An 18,451-nucleotide genomic window follows, 5' to 3' on the forward strand; every position below is an offset into this window, starting at 1 on the left:
GTACGACGCCTGGGGTTTCGTACCATTGGAAAACATGTCGGATGACGGAGTGGCACCGTCTTCCTGTACTCCTGAAAAATCCCATGTCCACTTGATCGTTAGGTTGTTTCTCCCTTCAGGCAGCACTGAGCGCTCGTGCTGGAGCCGCAAGCGGAAGGAGATCATGCACGTGACCGTCAAAACGCCGCTCGCCGATTCGGCCGGGGACTGTGCAGCGTAGCCGTTTCGACGAGAGACTTGCGAGCTTGCCTCCACCAACGTTCCGATACCAGTCGGTCGGTCTTGAGGCGCACGGCCAAACGAAGACTCCAGATGAAGCATCGGCAGTTTCACATGTTCCTTTGCATCTGCTATGCATGGCTGATTACACGCATGTTGCTCGGTTGCCTATCGGCGGTGACAGAGCCTTCGTACCTGGATCCCCACTCTCGAACAAACCTAGTCCGGTTTTCAAATGACTCGCAGAGGGCGTAGTGTCATCGACAGGGCCGGGTGGATCATGCTAAAACATCGGAAGACTGGTGACTCTTTGCATGTGAATCCCCGCTGCCTACATTCACTATAAGGTAGGAGTTTCCCATTTATCATCTATTATCGTAGTCGGGAGGACCGACGTTCGAACATCACCATGGAAGACCCAAAAGAAATCGTCCGCCAAACCTACGACAACATAGCAGAATGGTACCTCCGCTGGATCACCGACCAACGCTCTCCTCGTGAACGATACACCACTAAAGTCCTGGAAAATGCTCCTCCCTCTCCACGGATCCTCGAAATGGGATGCGGCCCTGGAGTCCCGATCACCCGCATGCTCCTCGACCACGGCGCGGATGTTGTGGCGAACGATATCTCAAGCGCACAGATCAACATGGCCCAAGCGCGGTGTCCGACGGCCAACTTTGTGCTGGAAGACATGGCTGGACTCTCGTTTGAGCCGGCGAGTTTCGATGGGGTGGTGAGCTTTTTCACCGTCTTCCATCTACCGCGTGAGGAACAGAAGGAGATGCTTGCGAAGATCTATCGCTGGCTCAGACCTGGTGGGATGGTGGCTTTCAATCTCGCAACGGTGGATGAAGAGGAAATCCATGGGGAGTTCTTAGGGCATGGGATGTTCTGGTCTAGCTTCCCGGCGGAGGAGAATAAGAAGATGGTGACGGATGTGGGTTTTGAGCTGGTGGAAGCCACGGAGTTGGACGCTGGCGACGGGAAGCTGGAGGAAGACGATCCGGATTATGGCGTGACGTTCCTTTGGATGGTCGGTAGAAAGCCTATAGGTGAATAGACGTGCTTGTTCTGCTGCTCCGTCGACTGGCTCGATTCTTCATTTCTAGGACAGCAAGCGCCTGAGATCCGCTGCGGCCACGCCGGGCTATGGCACGAGTTGCGGCCGTCGCTTGGAGACCAGTGTAATGACCAGGGCAGAAAGTCGTTTCGGCGTTCAGACTGAAAAGCATTTTGGCGATCACATGCGAGATTCGGCGGAACTTTTTCTCCGGTGACTGCACCTCGTCTCGAGGGACCTGAAACTGCGTAGAGTCTATCCGAAGGTTGGCGAGTGTTGTTCGAACATCACGGCCAGTCGACGTTGGAGCGAACTGAGTGAGGGGCTATAAGAGCTTGTCGTAGCCGCTCATCAATCGCAAATCAAACCAGCCAGCCCTTCCTCAACTCATTTACCCCCTTCAGCTAAATCCATCATTCACTACAATGTCCAAGTTGATCGTCATCATCGGCATAACAGGTAACCAAGGCGGTTCCGTAGCCAATGTCTTCCTCAAAGATCCCGAATGGCGCATCCGAGGCCTGACCCGCGACAGCAGCTCTGCCGCTTCGCAGCAATTGGCATCCAGAGGAATCGAGGTGGTGCGGGCGGATCTGCATGATCCTTCAACACTCGCCCCAGCTTTCAAGGGCGCCAACCTCATCTTCTCGGTCACTGACTTCTGGAAACCGTTCTTCAACCCAGCGAATGTTGAACGAGCGGCTAGAGAAGGCATCAGCATTGGTCAGTTGTGTTATAACCTCGAGTACGAACAAGGCAAGAACATCGCCGATGCTGCAGCTCACCCGAATGTCCTTGCTACCCTGGACGAGACAGGCTTGATCGCCTCCACCCTCAGCAATGCTCGGGAGTGCTCGAAGGGCAAGTACACAGAGCTATACCACTTCGACGCCAAAGCAGATGTCTTCCCGAAGTATGTCGAGAAACAGCACCTGGAGCTCGCGAAGAAGACGAGCTACTTACAGACAGGAATGTTTATGAGCTCGTGGCATTACATGCCGCAGCGATGGCCTGGGAAGCAAGCGGACGGATCATTTGTGGCGAGGATGGCGACAGCGGCTGATAGTGTGCTGCCACATCTGGACGTCAACTCGGACACTGGATATTATGTCAAGGCTTTGGCGCAGCTTCCGGCTGGGAAGACGGCGATGGCTGCTGGGCAGTGGAGCAGCTGGGGTGGGTGGATGGAGGGTTGGGCCAGAGGGATGGAGACTGATCCAGCAAGGGTTGGCTATGAGCAGGTCAGCGTTGAGGAGATGAGTGAAGGGATGGGTGCCTTCGGGAAGGAAGTTGCTGAGATGTGAGCCTACCTCCTTCGACACGTGTGTGGCTGACGAGGCTTTTGCTGACCTTCTTTACTATTGACATAGGTTCGAATATTCCTCATGGCCTGGTTATGACGGAGGGCTTCCGATATTAAAAGGGAGAGACCTGAGAGAGGTGAGTTGCTGGTGCTGTGCAGGATGTATTTATACGCTGCTGATGTCGCTTCAGATGGGCTTTGACATCCCTTTAACGACTGTCGAAGAGTACACCAGGAAAGAGGACTGGACCGCAGCCATGAATGTGTAAACGGCGGTGTTAATTGAAACTATGCAGCATCCACAGGATCCCAGTCTGAGAGCGAAGTTAGCACTGCTCTCATGTGGAGGGCCAGAAGCTCCATACCTGTGACGAGATACTCATCTAGACCGTCCATCTTCTTCATGTCGTTCTCATCGATAATAAAGCCACCAATATCCGCATTTTCCACGATCCTCTCCTTTTTCACACTCTTGGGCAATGGCACGTAATCGTGCTGCAAGCTCCAGCGCACGAGAAGCTGCCCAGACGTACACCCGTACTTCTTCGCCAGCTCAACAATAGTGGGATGCTTCATCCGCAGAGCTCTCGCCAGAGGGGCATAGGCTTCTACCACTATATCATTCTTCTGACAGTGGGCTGTGAGCTTGGATCGAGTGTTGAACGGGTGCACTTCTATCTGGTTACAGGCCGGCTTGAGCTTGGGATTACTGGAAAGGAGCTCGTCGATCTGCTCATCACACATGTCAACACTGAAGAGATAAGATAGAGTTGGTGTGGGAGAACGGACATGCTTCTCTCCAAAATTGCTAACGCCACCTATCTTCACTTCGCCGTCCTTTACAGCATCCTCAACAGCACGCCAGCTGTCCAATCGCCTCTGTTTGCCACCATACGGACTATGCAGCAGGAACAGATCGATATACCCCAGTCCGCACTCCTTGACACTCTGGCTTATGCTTCTCCGGGCGGTATCATAATCGCCATTGCTCGCCAGCTTACTGGTGTAATGGATGTCCTCCCTCTTCACCTCGGGATGAGCCTTGAGGTACTCCGATATGGCACGGCCGACTTGCTTCTCGTTGTGGTACATCTGCGCCGAGTCAAAGGCTCGATATCCCGCGTCGAGGGCGTGCTGAACAGCGGAAGTGGCTTCAGAGCCGGACATGAGGTACACTCCCAGATGGATCCGAGGCATGGAGCTGCCATTGTTCAGCTTGATCCGAGAGGTGAAAGAGAGAGCCTGGTCCCCCATTTTGCGCTGCATCGGTGGTTCTGATTGATGATGACCTTCACGCGTCTGTGAAGTGGATGGTCACGGTGGCTCGTGCGCAAATCCGTCCGGCCTGAACAACCACCTCCAAGATGCTGGAATCTTTCCTGCAACACACCGCCACGTACACTACTACATGCTGTCCATCGAGGCGTTTGGACAATGATGAGACGACCTATAGTCTTGTGGTATCGATCTTGGCGGAGTCCTGCCGCGACCATGAAATAGGGAACCTAGAACCGCCTTGCATTCATTGCGACTGCTTATCCATATTCACCAACTCACTGGAGTACCTTCTCTGGATCTACCACTGGCTCTTGCGAACTTCGATACTCTTCAAAAGTACTATAATTTATTTGGCTGGCCCAACATCTTCCTTGACTTAATCACACATCATCCTCCACCATGTCATATCTCGACACATCCTTACCGACCAACGTCTCCGCGCAGAAATGGAAGCTCGCAATCAAGGAGGCTCTTCGCCGCCGGTTGAGCGGCGAGCGATTCAGCAAGTACATCGAGCAGCTGGTCTCACGATATCCCACACCGCCAGCGGAAGTCGCCAAAATCCTCTTGAGCTTCAGGTCTCGAGACATCATTGGCATGGACGACTGCCTAATATTTCCCTATGCTGAAGCATTGCTATGCGCGAAGGCCGTGTCGCCAACTTCGATATTCCTCGAACTGCTCAGAACCTCCCACTGGGCGAAGAAACCAGTGGAAGCAGACACCAGACCCCGTAATGGCCTTCCGGACTGCGAGGAGAGAATGTTCAATGTGCTCACGCATGTATACCTCACTGAGAGTGTCAAGTTCTCCGAACTTGAAGCTCACGGACTGGTGTATGCCCTCGTTATCTGGCTGCAGCGAGTGTCAGACTACGAGATGCGTATGCAGTTGGAGAAGGGAGCGCTCCATACCGTGGATGCCTTTGCCTTTGGTACTTACGAAGCAGTGGCATCTCTGGCCATTGCGGTCTTCACGAGAGCAGAATTTGCGTCAATTGCAAAGCAATCTTGGTGGCCAAAGCGCAGAGAGGCCATAGTGGAAGAGATGCAGAAGTTCGACACTCACGTTCTCCTCTGGATGCGATCTGGACTGGCAGGCCGCCTGCAAGCACTGACTCAGACGTCCCCGTTCATCAAGACCGACTCAAAAGGAAGGCCAATCTTCAGCGATCAACAGGTCTTGAACTCCATTACCGATTTGCCAGTGCAAAAATCCAGAGCGGGCTTGTTTGTCTGGCTCAGCGCATGCCTTTGCGCACGACCGCTTACGGATGATCTCGGCATGTTGACATATCTGCAAGCTCGCTATCCCGCGAACTTCCAGGCGATGGCTGTTGACCTGATTGTTGCTGCTTTCGATGTGCTCACCAACGCTTTACTGCGGAAGGAGCCGAATCAGCACGTCCACAATATCCGCTCTTTCATTTGCAACAAGTTGCCGCATCTGCTCGTGATCGCGCCTATGTATCTGGGGTCAGCAATGACGGTAGAAGCATGCATATCGATGGCTTTCATGACCATCACGATGGATGTCTTACCACCAATCAGCGCAGGCGCAACAGAGATGCGGGAGCAGCTTAAGATCACAAGGCTGGAGTTTCTGCAGGCCTGCGCTTTGCACGGCCTCACAACGGAGGGTACAGTTGCTTCCATCTTACAGGAGCCGGCCATGTCACTGCCACGAGTTACCAAGTATACCAAGGAAGGCTTGCTGGGGCAGTGCAGCAATAACATTGGCCGCCTCGAGCATCTCATTGACGAGCTTGATGGAATGCTCGGGAATGCCGGAGCCATCTCTGGATGCATTGTCGACACTGTCTCTGCTTTATGCATGGGCAGAGACTCGATATCTCTCAAAACCCTCTGCAATATGCTGATCAAGAAGCCGGCGTGCCTGGACATCATCTTGCAGTATGTTCAGCCGGCGAACCTGTTGTTGCCATTGTGCAACCAGTTAAACAGCTGGATTCACGACCAAGACCAAACTGAGTTCACACCTGCTTACGAGGAGTTCGCATCCGTACTTTTGGTTGTGCTGGTGGCAGTGAACCGCTATGGCCTCGATCGCTCTGATCTCGGTCTTCCGGACAGTCAAAGTTTCGTGGCCAATCTGCTCCAGAACATGGCCATCAGCAGAAATCCAACCGAAATCAGCGAAGAACAGAACAAACAGCTGGGGAAGTGGATCGAAGGTTTGTACGCCACAGACGAGGCTGGCGAGACAGGAGGAATCAGTGACGAGGTTATGCGCAACTGTCCTCCACAAGCTTTCTACCAACTCGTGCCTACGCTTTTTCACCAGACTGTCATGGCTCGCAAGTCAGGGTTGTTGGACGCGAAGACGTTCAATGGAGGCTTGGAGCTGCTCGTGGAACCATTCTTACTCCCATCGCTGGTTGGAGGCCTGAGCTGGCTGATAAATCATGCGTGGGAAGACGGCCACCAGGACGCCGACGTGCTGTTGCAGATCCTAGACAAGCTGCTCAATCCCTCCAGCAGCTCGCAAGAAACAAAAGCCATGCACAAGGCGATTCTAGGCATCGTTGCGAACCGGCTGTATAAGTCTTTGCAGATCCTGAGCCAACGCCTGCCGGACACGAAGCAGACGGGACAGTTGATGAATGTCCTGAAGCCGCATCTCAACCAAAGGCAAACCACAGCAGCGAACAAGGCCGAGATGGAGGACTGGGCTTCGTCTGCCAATGGCGGTCTTGAAACCCGCATTGGTACTACCATCCGAGATCTAGTGGCGTGGGTGACTGAGACCGGCCCATCTCCACCACCAAAGTACACCCACCGCCTGTTTGCATACGGATGCAGTCTACTCGGAGTCAGTCGGGTCCGTGACGCTCTCGTTTCCGAGCTGAAGAACCAAACGAGTCAGAGCCGCGGCCCTCTTGCGCTCGACATCTGCTCCGCCATGATCTGCGCTCCTCTTGCGTCGCAGAGCAGTCACAGGACCCATTCCGTTCGCGAGTCTCTGCGCGTGAAGGCAGTGGATACACATAAATTGTTGCACGCCTCCGCGTCGGAAGCCGAATCTCTAGTCGGCCTCAACCGAAGAGTCGAAGCTCAGCTCGCCGTGTCTCAAATGCCCCAAATGATGGCGCTGCCTGTCGCCGATCAAGGACAGACAGATCAAGTGATGGCTGAACTTGGCCTCACGGACGGCAGTCTTGCGGCACCCGGAGCCAATGCCGGCGCAGATGGCTCAGTTACTCTCGAGCAAACCGCTGGTGAAGGCTTCAACAACGCAGACATGAGCGCCGCGTTGGACCAAGCTATGAATGCGAACAACAATGGCTCAGGACAGGACATTGTGGACTTGACATCCGGCAGCGGCACGTTACCGAATGATGCGCAGAACCTCTTCGGCGATATGGGAATGGACATGAACCAGAACACGCAGCAGATGATGGGTATGGATGACAGCAATGACATGGATATGGATGGCCAGAATGCCGAAGAGGATATCTTTGCCGGGCTGGACATGAGTTTGGGAGATGATTTCAACTTCACCTAGGAGCAGTTGGAAGCTATGGGACAACCCCTTCAATATCCGTGGATTTGAAGAGCGGAGGATGACTGAGCACAGCATGAATACGACGGAAAGGGTTCCTTTGACCTGGCCACGCTGTCTGTGCTGCGATAAGCGCTGAACAAAAGCTGCCCTCGGGCATAGGTCCCCTCGGCAGTCGATGGGGTAAGATGGAGCAAGTGAGGTTGGGAGAGCTTTAACTCCATAGATTCGGCCTCTCAGGCGGGGTCGTCCGTCAGATAGTTCTAGTCAGACCAGAACTTCACGGAGTGTTGGAAGTACTTTTGTAGCAAGTATCAATGATCAAATTATTGAGTCTACGAGAGTCAAAAATGCCGTACAGCTTAGCAGCACGCAACGTCTTGGTTACCGGCGGTTCTAGGTTCGTCCAATTGATCCATTGACCGGCCCACCAGACTTTGAGATGGCGGACGTCGGAAGCATTTACTATGAATGCTGATTTCTACTTTCAACAGAGGCCTTGGAGCAGAAGTCTGCCGCAAGTTCGCTGCGAGAGGCTGTAATGTCGCCATCAACTACGCCAACAATGAAGCACCCGCGAAGGAACTTGCGAAAGAAATCGAGTCGAAACACAGCGTCAAGACTGTCGTTTTGAAGGGCGATGGCGGGAACAGTAAGCTTCCCAACCCATTCTCCTCGCGATCAAATGCTGACAATGGACCACAGTGGACGACTGCAAAAAATGCGTCGCCGACACCATCTCCGCCTTCGTCCGTCCCCTCCCCCTTCCCCTCCTCCCCCTCCACTAACCTCACACCCTCCAGGGCGGCCTCGACATCCTCATAGCAAACGCCGGCTGGACGCGGTTCTCGGACTTCGCCGACCTGTCCTCCATGTCCGACGACGAATGGACGAAATGCTGGAAGACCAACGTCTTGGGGCCGAAGACGTACGTGCAAGCTGCTATGCCGACTTTTAACCAGAATGCGGAGGGTGGGGTGGTGATTATTACGTCGAGTATTGCGGCGCAGAGTTTGGGCGGGAGCAGTATGCCGTATTGCGTTACGAAGGCGGCGCAGGTGCATATGATGTGAGTTCTTCCCCCCTCGGAGCAGGGTGGCGGCATGCGGTGTTGTTTGGTGTGTTCGCTGACGAGTTCTCCCTCGTGTGATGAAGGAAGTGTGTGGCCAAGACGCAAGGGAAGAAGTTGAGGATCAACGCCGTGTTGCCCGGACTCCTGTTGACGGACTGGGGCAATGAGTATGGTGAAGACAGGATTAACACTCTCAAGGAGGCCAGTGCGCTGAAGCAGGAGGTGAGTCCTATCATTCCGCTTTCGATCGTCTTGATGGTCAGCTGACCAGAGCGATGGCAGACGATCGTGAGTGATTGCGCCGATATGTACATTGAGCTGGCGCAGAACACGTCGATGACCGGTCAGGCGATCACTGTCGGTGAGTATGGCTCCTCGCGAGGTGTTCCATGTTGCGGAAAGCTGACCTATGGCGTCCAGACTCGGGACTCAATGTCGGCAATATGTAGATGGCCAGACAATGCGAGAAGAAGCTGCCCTCCTTCGACTCTACACGGTAGCAAATCCTTCAAGGGTTTCGCTTCATCCCCTGAGGTCTTCTCTTTTGCCCTTTTCTCTCTCAATCTCAACGTTCTTGGATATGACTTCTCGTTGCAACGTGCTTTGAGGCGACAAGTGTGGTACAGAGTAGCTGTATGATCTTTTGATTTTGAAAAACGCTGTGAATACACTAACCTTGCAGGTAAAGACCTGAGAACCTCCTGGGCTCATCCTAGATAGCATATTACGAATGATCCGAAGCCAGGCAACGGCCTTCGACTGGGCTTCCACCTCTGACCTCTCCCTCTCTCAATCGCCTGCCTCAATGCTGCCTCAATGCTGCCTCGAACTTCCATCCCATTCTCGTTCCCAGGTACGGCGTAGTCGATGAAGCTGCTCTGAACGGGCTGACGACCCTCAACAGCTCTCTCGCCACGTCGCTGAGCTCCCCGAAGCCGTTCGCGGCATTCATAGTAGCAGCGATGGAGCCGTCCAAGGACTGGCATTCCCTCCCATCGTCCACGTTCCGTCCTCGTAGCTTTAGCCAATTTCATGCATCTTATCTATCTTTACAGCTCGGTTTCATTCGCCAGCCGCCTCCGCTGCAGCTTCCGCCTCCCTCTGCGCTGCCTCTGCTTGATGGACTGGTATCCGTACCAGCGTCTGCGGCAGCTCAGGCTTTGCTTCTTGCTCCTCCCCTTCTGCTCCTTCGTCTTTCAGCTTTGGCATTTTGGCTTTCGTAGAAGTTAGCAAACTGCACATGTACCGTCTCGAAGATCCATTGGAGCATACCACTGGCCATATACACCGCCCTCAATACGCCATTCCAATTGCTCAATACCTCTGCTACTGCTTCCGTTCCATTGCTCAATGTCGCCAGCTTCTCCTCTAGTTGTTGCATCTGCCCTGCCAGTCCGGCGCTCAAGTCTCGTAGTTGTTTCAGCGATTCGAGCTCGGCTTTCTTCTCATTGATGCGCGCTTGGAGGGCGGAGGACTGCGTGCTGCTGGATGACTGGTTGCTGGTCGCTAGGCCCGAGGAAGGCCGGATGTGAGAGGGGAGGGTTGTTGTGCGGTACGACATTGTTCGATGCTGATATCTTTCACATCTTCATCACTTCTTGAAATGTCACATGTGCTCTCACCCCACCCCGCGGCGCGCTCAGACGCGTCGGCGCACCTTCCCAAAACTTTATCTCGGCAGGTCGTCGTTGCTCCCCGAGCCACAAATGTTTATTCTTGGCGGCAGCAGCGACCGATCATCAACACCACATTATCCATCGCTCTAAACACCCTTGGAAGGGCGGCAGCAGCAATACGGCACATCACCAGCGCATCGCTATCGCAACATCAAAGGCATGAATGGCCCGACTCAACGAACCGCCCGCCGCGCCTGCCTCCACCTCCGCAACGGCGCCTGGAGAGAGTGTTGATGCTTGTGAGTCTGCCTCGATGCACCCCTCCACTGTCTCATGCACACATGAGAGATGCGCACGAAATCAAAAGTCGTCCGCCAAAACCCACCTGCTGACTTTGACGAAGTGAAGAGACGCTTTATCCGGCAGAACCGCGAACTTGCGAAGAACAACTCGAGCCAGTCCTTGCGCATTCGGAACCTCGAGTTGGAAGTGTCCCGATTACTGTCAGACAATCTCGATCTTCGGAACCAGGTGCTTCATCTGCAGAATGAAGTCTACACGGCGCAGACACGAGCTTCACAGAATGCGGCTCAGACCTTGAAGGACGAGATGAGGGCAAAGATGGCGGAGTTGGCTTGCATTGTGGATGGCATAGACGAGGCGCAAGAGGTGGAGCTCCCGGACGCGCTGAGGAGGAAAAGGCCGGTCGAAGGCAATTGGAGGGAACGACAGCCACTGTCTGAGCTCATGCGGGAGACGCAAATGCCCACGATCACAGAGGACAAATCGTACCCGCGGAGAACGCTCGGCACGGACGAGATCCAGGCGATAAGGCTGTCGGACCACAGCAGCAACGAGTCGCCAGATCTAGGGCCACCACCTGTCGCACGCTTCGACTATGAAGATCCCGTTAAGAATGCTTCTCCACTTGGAAACAAGACGTCGCCGGAGCAGCCGGCAGTGCCATGTGAAAAGGATGTTCTACCTGCGAACTTGACAGTGAACTTGGAGACAAGACGAAAGCGGAAGGACGGGTCGTCGAGGCTGGAGATAAAGAGACACTCTTTATTGCCTCAGTCGCCTGTCAAGTCGGAGGAGGGTCAGCCTGCTTCGACTATCCTGCGGACTGGCGCGAAGAGGAAACTTGCCGATCGTGAAAACGACAAGCCGATCAAACCACCGAGCAAGGGCGACTTCACTTTCAGCAGGAAGACGCTTTCGGAGGACGCTCGTCCGACCATGCAGAAGCCGGCTTCCGCCGAGCAGGTGGAGGAGGTCGCGCAGGCATCGCCAAAGCCCACGAGGAGGGTTCTTGGTGACAAGAGCGTCAACATGTCTCCTCGGAAGCCTGCCAGTAGAGCAGATAAGCCCGAAAAGGATGGCCCAGAGAAGGAAGTTTCGTTCAAGCCCAAAGCTGGGAAGGATGCCGCGCCTGGTAGGAGACGGCGAGCTTCGTCCATTCCACTGCCCTCGCCACCTAGAGACTCCATCGCTGAGACTGTAGAGATCCTGCCACCACCGCCACCAGCGCTCGCAGAAGAGCCGAACCCAAAAACTCCAGCGGCACTCGACCTCTTCTCGCCTACACCTTCCGAGCCATCAGCCAAACCTCAAGGTCGAGGCGATACTCCACCCCCTTCCGACCTCACCACCCTCAGCGTCACGACCGACGGCGGCGAGGTGCGACCATCGCGACGTGCACGCTCGGCTGTCAACTATGCAGAGCCCAGTCTCATCTCGAAAATGCGGCGACCAGACAAGAAGATGGTAGATGCACTCACTGGGCTTCAAGATCCGCGGCGTGCTATGAACGCGTCCGATCGAAAAGCTCCGATGTCCGCATCTCGCATGGTGGAGATCAAACAGGAGCCTGTTGACGAAGATGAGAACAACCAGGAGAACGCATGGAAGGACCTACCGTCCGCCTCAGCGCCATTGAGCCCTCTCCATCAGAAGAGCGACACCCTCGACGACAACCCAATCCAGCACTCACCACCACTAGACCTCAACCGCGCACACTCAGCTCCAGAACCCGCCGTTCTCACGAACGTGACCTCTGACCCAGACCAGCCTCGCTCAGCAACCTCAGCAACCATCTCCGCCCTCATGGCCGGCAGCCGCAAACGCCGGCAATCCTCACAACAACCCTTCGCCACGGACATCCAGCCGCCATCCGTCGAAGAAGCGGTAAAGAAGCTAGAGGAACTCGACCTCTACGAATTCAAAGATAGTTCATCCCCCAACTCTCCCGAGAAGGCCGAGAGCGCTGCTAGGGAGGTTAAGCCGGCTTCGCGAGCGCGGGCGACGGGGGGTAGGAGACATAGTTCTGTGCCGAAGAACGATTTTCCCGCGACGGGGAGTAGTAGGGCGAGGAGTAGGGCAGAGGCGGCTGTTAATGGTAATAACTGTGAAGGAGAGACCGGGACGGAGACGCTGGACGCGGCGGCTGGGGCGAGGATGAGGAGGAGGAGGAGTATGATGGTGTAGCGTTTAGCGTTTCGTTGATGGACGGTAGGATAGACTGGTTGTATTAGCGTCAATGGGTTTTGTATACCCCTACTGTCATAACTCAAGGTCCCCAGGACTCCTCGATGTCTATATTTCAGAGCACGGCTTGTAGGTAGAATGTTTCTCGTACGGACTTCTCACCGAACACACTCTTGATCCTGTGCTTCCCAAAGCGGTCCTCGCTATGATGCTCCCTGGCCCCCACTCCTACCACATGGATCCCTGCCAGCTTTTCGAGCAACACCTTTTTCCGGCCGACGATCTCGAGACCGCAGCAGACGGAATCCTAGGCTACAAGATTACCACCCGCTTGATTGGGTGCAATAGCAATGGCGCTGAATTCAAGGGACGGTTTGGCGAACGCCGGTGCGTGGATGTGCCTGGCATGGTAGTAGTAAATTTGCCAGTCCGTTGTCTGGACTGACTGGACGGTGGGTTGCGCGATACAGCATGATGAGCTGAACGGGTAATGCATTGATGAACTCGGGAAAGCCGTTAGACGGTTGGCATTCTTTCAGGCAGGAACGATTTCTCCCATTCTACACACCTCTCTCATCCCTACTCTACGTTTCTATTATACCCTCTCAATGCCCTCCTCCAACCGGCCCTGACCCCATCCACTCAATCCCCACCGACCGTATCCAAACCACGAACAATGTCTTCCACCACCGCTACCCCAACCGCCATCCCCGCCTCCACGCCCTCCCTCACCACCCCCCTCACTTTCCCCCCCGACTGCACCGCCCCGTCCGCCTGGTCCAGCACCCGCTGGGCCAACAACCAGATCGCGTACCAGCTCGACAGCGGCGTGCACCAGTACACGTGCTACCCGCCGCGGTATTCGAGTCTGCAGTATGAGGGGAGCGGATGGTATAGTCCCGGTGTGTGTCCGGCGAGTTGGGAGTATGTGGCGACGAGTGTGATGACGGGGGATTTGGGGGTGGTGAGGACGGGCGTGGTTTGTTGTCCGGAGTGAGTATACTACCTTGATCCGCGAAGAAGGCAGAATGGAATGGAGCAAATGATGGAGCAGTGCTGACTTATCTTGGTGATGTAGGGGAATGCACACCTGGGGCGACAAGTTCAGCTGCACGCAAGTCATCACCTCCGGCGGCAAGCTTACCTTCTCCGAGACGGGCGACGGCGCGACAGCTTTCGCAAACCCAGTATCGGTGATGTGGGAGGAGAAGGATCTTAGTCTGTTCCAGCCCGCTTCGGCACCTGTTCTGGCACTTTCGAGTATGGGCGTCACGTTCCCGGCCTCGACGGCAAGCACGAGCTTCCCCTCTCTAATCCCGTCGTCCACGGGCAAAGGCTTCGGAGGCGCCCCAGCGACAAGCGGAACAGCAGGCGGTACATCTACCGGGTCAGGCGACAGCTCGAGCAGCGATTCCGGCCTGGCGACAGGCGCAGCAGCAGGAGTAGGCGTAGGAGCCACCGTCGGCGGTCTCGCGCTCATAGCAGGCATCTGGTGGTTAGTGCGCAAGAACTGGAAGGTGAGTCGCAGGGAACCCAGCATAGAGAAGGGGGCAGGATATGAACAAGCGGGCGGGATGGATGAAGGGAGTCCGGACGAAGGGTTGGAAGGGATGCCGCATTATGCTCAGCAGCCGGCGGTGATTGCGGAGGCGCCGAATGACACCGTCAGGCATGAGGTCGCGGCGGATACCTATCGGGCGGAGCTGGATGGGGGGTGGTATGCGAGTGAGGTGGATGGGGTGAGGAGTCCGAAGTAGATGGGTAATAAAAGCAGTACTGGCAACTGGAGCTTCTTGCGCGTTTCGAGGAGATGGTCATATCTGGGCGGTATTATAGGGCAATCTCCTCGGCCGGCTCAGAGTAGGTGGTGGACGATTTGGAGTTGCTTTCGTATTCCCAGGGATTATCTTGAGATCACCTTTTGACGCGATCGAAGGCCCGTCGCTTTGGATCGGAGAGAGAATAGTTTGAGTTTGCAGTCGACCGACGGGCCCAGACCGTTAGACGCTCGAATGGAAACGGTGTTTCACTTGACGTCGGACGTCTTGCCACGAGCACAGCGGCGACGGTATCACCGGTCCTGTCGATGGGATGGCTGTAGGTGCTCCTGCAAGCGATGTTCTCGCGGATGCACAACATATACGTGGTGTGTTGTGGTATAGCAGTCGATGTCGTGAAGATAGCAATACGGGCGTCGTCATGCACGCGTCTCGATGCAGCAAGTGGAGCGTCGGGATGAACTTAATTTAGCCTCCAGGCCACGCCTTCCCTGGCCTTGGCTGCGCTTCCGCCTCCGACGTTGAACTCTCTCCCACCCGTTTCTCGGTCACGTTTCTCTCCTCTGCCTCTGCACAGCACACCTCACTTGCATCTTCTCTGTACATCCCTCACTGGAGCTCTTATCTCCATCATCCTTCGTTAGTCTTGCTCTTCTTTGCTATTCTTCCAGCACACACATTCACACCACCTCATTTCCTCCTTCGCTAATTAGCGCCCCCGGCCAATCAATCGAGAACATCCATTTCCCAACGATCACCACGCCATCCGCCGCTTAGGGGAGCTCCAGGTCGTCGTCGACAAATGGTGCGCCGAGACTCGAGGCTCACTGCCATCATGTTCGCCTTCATCTTTGGCTTTGCAACCATCCGCGCAGAAGAGATACCAGAGGGCGTCATGCCGAAGAGACAGGTCGCCGGCACGGGCGGCGTTGTATCCAGCACAACGGATCCGACACCTGATCCCACGCCTTCGAGCACCATTGCCGATGACCCAACACCATCCACCACCGCCGACGACCCCGACCCGACTACCAGCAACACACCCGACCCTGATCCAACCACCAGCGACACCGTCGTTGCACCCGGGCCTAGCACAACGTCCGACAGTAACAACAACGACAACGACAACAACAACACCGACAACAACACCACCGACAACGACAACAACACCGACAACAACGACGGCACCACAACCCAACAAACTCAAAACACCCAAAACACTCAAAACACTCAAAACACCCAAAATACCCAAAATACCCAAGACGCGCCCTCGAGCACGACCATTCCCACAACCATCGCCGTCACCACAACCAACGAAGACGGCTCAACCGTAACCTCCCGCATCTCTACCAACACCATCGCCGCCGCCACCACCACGCGTAACACCGCCCAAGCTACCACCGCCCGCACCTCCACCAACAGCAACGGCGACAGCATCGTCAAAGTCGGCACCAAAACCATCAACCCCTCCACCCTCGACCACAAAACCACCGTCCGCCAGCCCCTCGTCGCGCAGGAGACGCGCCACTCCACCTTCACCTCCATCTGGACCAACGCCAACGGCGTCGTCCGCAGCTCCACCATCACCAGCAACGTGATCTTCCAGAGCACCACCGGCTACGCCACCGCGACCATCGCGCCCGGCCTCGCCAACGGCGGTGGGAGCGGCGACAACCTATCCACGAACGCGAAGAAGATCATCGGCGGTGTCGTAGGCGGGATCGGCGGCGCCATCCTCATCGGCGGTCTCGCGTTCGTCGCGTGGCGGCTGTGGGGCAAGAAGAAGGCGGCTGCGGAGGGGCAAGAGGAATATTACGACGGGAGCCAGACGGATAGTGTGGCCGGGCAGAAGCGGGAGAGCATGGGCGTGCTGTCGAACAGTGGGGCGAGCGAGAGCGGGAACGGGCTGGAGAGGTATCAGAATCCGAATGGGAGGATTAATACTGCTAGTAACTTTTAAGCCTCTGCTTGAGAGATTACTTGAGGGGGGATGGGGTTGTGGTTTTCTGATCTTGCGTTCAGCGTGATGACTCGGGGCTTGCATATTGGGAGTTCAAAAGTGGTTGATACTGGTTTGGATGGAAGTGCTCGGGATTGAAGGGTGGAGGAGAGGTAACGACATATACACAACGTCAATATCATCATTTGTATAGCTTAGTAGATAGAAACCTCATCAGAGACAATGTGTAATACCAGCCTCCTGTCCAATTTAAGATCCCCACTGCTTCACAAACAGCGACCATTCGTTTGATATGACATCTGCCAGTCAACTGCTGGCCAGACGACCCCTTCGCCGCCGCCTGCCAAACAACCCGCCCAGTCGACCACCGGGCTTGCTAGGAGTAACATGAGGCTCCAAATACCTCCGCGTGTACTCTGGCGACATCCCCAACGCCACGCCATCAGCTATCCCGAGCTTCATTCTCTCGGCATACTCTGCCCTAATCCGACCATCAGTAACATACGTCGAGCTCACATACACCAGCGCGTCCACATCAACCGCTCTAGTCGCACCAGGGGGTGCGTGTCCGGCGCTGAGCTGTCTCGCAATGAAGGACGTCTTCGAGAGCCCCTCAACGCACTCCGTCAGCTTGACGGGCAGGGTACGGCATTCGTAGTAGCCCTTCGAGATGCCCTCGTACCGATGAAGTGTCAGTTGGTCTTCGTACCGGACAGTGAAAACCAGCCCTTCCACGTGATCTGAAGGGGAGGGGACGATATTCGCGAACCCGCGTTCGTTGACCTGCCATCTCCACCCTCGTAACGTGGCTTTGCCTCTGAACATGCTACTCGAGCAGCGGGCGGCCATTTGCTCGAGGTGCAGGTTACTGGCGAAAGCGAAGTAGTTCGCGCGTGGTGTCTCTGCGGATTTAAGCGACCGGATCGGTGCAGCGGTTGTCATGCGCTGGTACTGGTTGGTGAGGGCTGTAACCGTGCCGGCTCGTCGGCCTTCGGAGTGCGCGAGGAGCTGGGAGATGTTTAGGCGGCCTTGGGGGGAGGCAAGGCCGGATTGGAGGAAGGCGATGACGGTTTGTTGGAGCATTATTAGTTCGCCTTGGAGTTGCATGCGTCCTTCGTCTGCGGCACAGTGTGAGCACACCCTCCCTAAGAGACAGCATTCTGGAAGAGCTGGCTTTACCATCACCTTGAGCAAACCTCGCTCCCAGCCGAGCATATGCACGATCATACTCCTCCTGAACCTGCTGCCGGCCACGGACTAGTGAAGTCTGCGTCTTGAAGTCTTCAGGAACTGGCCTGTTCGCTCTCTCGGCCACTTCTTTTCGGGCTTTCCATCCATTGTACAGGCCAGCGGCCGACTGAAAGGTGGCGACGATGTTAGCTACGGCCGCGACGGCCTCGAGCACGGGCATGGATCGCGGCCAATCCTGGAGTTGGGTCTAGTGGGCATGTTAGATGCATCGACGGTGAAAGACATGGAGCTGCTGATGAGCTCTATGTCTAACTCCAATTGGGCACTGCGCAGTGGTTAGTTGAAGGGGACAGTGGTTGACAAGAAGTCGACAGCCTTGTGGGCCGTGCGCAGCCTTCTCCACGACCACACCTCGTCGACTTTGAACTCACCTCACCTCTAGCCACGATGCAGGACCCCAGTGCGCGTCTTACTCACAGCGCTAAAGATGCAGCTCCGAGGATGCTGAGGAAGATGAGTCTCTCGAAGCGTCACAATCCAGGCACTGCGGACAAAAGGACGACGACGCTCAGCCTTGCGCCTTCGACAGCCTTGCCTGTCAAGAAGAACCTACGGGAAGCGCTCAGTCTAGACTCGATATGGCCGTATGCATACTACTTCGCTGTCCTCCCGAGATGTACAAGGCTGGCAGTCTCATTGGCCATGAAAGACGCCTCCAGGAGTGGATGTGGAATGCTGAACCCAGCTGTTGTTGAGAACCGTGGCTAAGTAAGAAGAGAGGCAGCCGATTGATGGATGTGGCCGTGATCAGTGATGAGAGTTACTCGACCGCTGTCGATCCTCGTACGATGAGGCCGCCGTATGCACTGGAGTGCCCTCTGAACAGGGCGATGCACCCTAGCGGTTCTTCAACGCTGACACTGCGACTCACTCATTGCCCTCGCGCGACTCCTGTCATTGAG

The 18,451-nt window shown here is 55.5% G+C and overlaps 10 protein-coding genes across 10 annotated transcripts; 7 read left to right on the forward strand and 3 right to left on the reverse strand.

Moving 5' to 3' along the window:
* Window positions 1–628: 628 nt before the first annotated feature.
* Window positions 629–1,282, forward strand: LTR77_004566 (uncharacterized protein; the record flags this gene model as incomplete). The annotated part of the gene is made up of 1 exon (XM_064801820.1): window positions 629–1,282. The coding sequence occupies one exon, from the start codon at window positions 629–631 to the stop codon at window positions 1,280–1,282; it is 654 nt and encodes a 217-aa protein (XP_064660450.1).
* A 425-nt stretch (window positions 1,283–1,707) lies between these two features.
* Window positions 1,708–2,854, forward strand: LTR77_004567 (uncharacterized protein; the record flags this gene model as incomplete). The annotated part of the gene is made up of 3 exons (XM_064801821.1): window positions 1,708–2,582; window positions 2,653–2,722; window positions 2,777–2,854. The coding sequence occupies 3 exons, from the start codon at window positions 1,708–1,710 to the stop codon at window positions 2,852–2,854; spliced, it is 1,023 nt and encodes a 340-aa protein (XP_064660451.1).
* A 19-nt stretch (window positions 2,855–2,873) lies between these two features.
* LTR77_004568 (uncharacterized protein) lies at window positions 2,874–3,839 on the reverse strand (the record flags this gene model as incomplete). The annotated part of the gene is made up of 2 exons (XM_064801822.1): window positions 2,874–2,899; window positions 2,951–3,839. The coding sequence occupies 2 exons, from the start codon at window positions 3,837–3,839 to the stop codon at window positions 2,874–2,876; spliced, it is 915 nt and encodes a 304-aa protein (XP_064660452.1).
* Window positions 3,840–4,262: 423 nt separating this feature from the next.
* On the forward strand, window positions 4,263–7,388 carry LTR77_004569 (uncharacterized protein; the record flags this gene model as incomplete). Its single annotated transcript, XM_064801823.1, has 2 exons — window positions 4,263–5,776; window positions 5,828–7,388. The coding sequence occupies 2 exons, from the start codon at window positions 4,263–4,265 to the stop codon at window positions 7,386–7,388; spliced, it is 3,075 nt and encodes a 1,024-aa protein (XP_064660453.1).
* A 347-nt stretch (window positions 7,389–7,735) lies between these two features.
* On the forward strand, window positions 7,736–8,906 carry LTR77_004570 (uncharacterized protein; the record flags this gene model as incomplete). The annotated part of the gene is made up of 7 exons (XM_064801824.1): window positions 7,736–7,785; window positions 7,880–8,037; window positions 8,091–8,134; window positions 8,189–8,454; window positions 8,541–8,679; window positions 8,740–8,818; window positions 8,878–8,906. The coding sequence occupies 7 exons, from the start codon at window positions 7,736–7,738 to the stop codon at window positions 8,904–8,906; spliced, it is 765 nt and encodes a 254-aa protein (XP_064660454.1).
* Window positions 8,907–9,519: 613 nt separating this feature from the next.
* On the reverse strand, window positions 9,520–10,018 carry DAD2 (DASH complex subunit dad2; the record flags this gene model as incomplete). Its single annotated transcript, XM_064801825.1, has 2 exons — window positions 9,520–9,671; window positions 9,730–10,018. The coding sequence occupies 2 exons, from the start codon at window positions 10,016–10,018 to the stop codon at window positions 9,520–9,522; spliced, it is 441 nt and encodes a 146-aa protein (XP_064660455.1).
* A 278-nt stretch (window positions 10,019–10,296) lies between these two features.
* On the forward strand, window positions 10,297–12,560 carry LTR77_004572 (uncharacterized protein; the record flags this gene model as incomplete). Its single annotated transcript, XM_064801826.1, has 2 exons — window positions 10,297–10,372; window positions 10,477–12,560. 2 exons carry the CDS (start codon window positions 10,297–10,299, stop codon window positions 12,558–12,560), a joined length of 2,160 nt encoding a protein of 719 aa, XP_064660456.1.
* A 676-nt stretch (window positions 12,561–13,236) lies between these two features.
* Window positions 13,237–14,317, forward strand: LTR77_004573 (uncharacterized protein; the record flags this gene model as incomplete). Its single annotated transcript, XM_064801827.1, has 2 exons — window positions 13,237–13,553; window positions 13,639–14,317. 2 exons carry the CDS (start codon window positions 13,237–13,239, stop codon window positions 14,315–14,317), a joined length of 996 nt encoding a protein of 331 aa, XP_064660457.1.
* Window positions 14,318–15,173: 856 nt separating this feature from the next.
* Window positions 15,174–16,298, forward strand: LTR77_004574 (uncharacterized protein; the record flags this gene model as incomplete). Its single annotated transcript, XM_064801828.1, has 1 exon — window positions 15,174–16,298. The coding sequence occupies one exon, from the start codon at window positions 15,174–15,176 to the stop codon at window positions 16,296–16,298; it is 1,125 nt and encodes a 374-aa protein (XP_064660458.1).
* Window positions 16,299–16,604: 306 nt separating this feature from the next.
* Window positions 16,605–17,709, reverse strand: LTR77_004575 (uncharacterized protein; the record flags this gene model as incomplete). Its single annotated transcript, XM_064801829.1, has 2 exons — window positions 16,605–17,416; window positions 17,478–17,709. 2 exons carry the CDS (start codon window positions 17,707–17,709, stop codon window positions 16,605–16,607), a joined length of 1,044 nt encoding a protein of 347 aa, XP_064660459.1.
* Between the last annotated feature and the right edge of the window lie 742 nt (window positions 17,710–18,451).

The sequence above is a fragment of the Saxophila tyrrhenica genome (genome assembly GCF_035928015.1).
Source record: "Saxophila tyrrhenica strain CCFEE 5935 chromosome Unknown scaffold_6, whole genome shotgun sequence".
Lineage (NCBI taxonomy): Eukaryota > Fungi > Ascomycota > Dothideomycetes > Mycosphaerellales > Extremaceae > Saxophila > Saxophila tyrrhenica.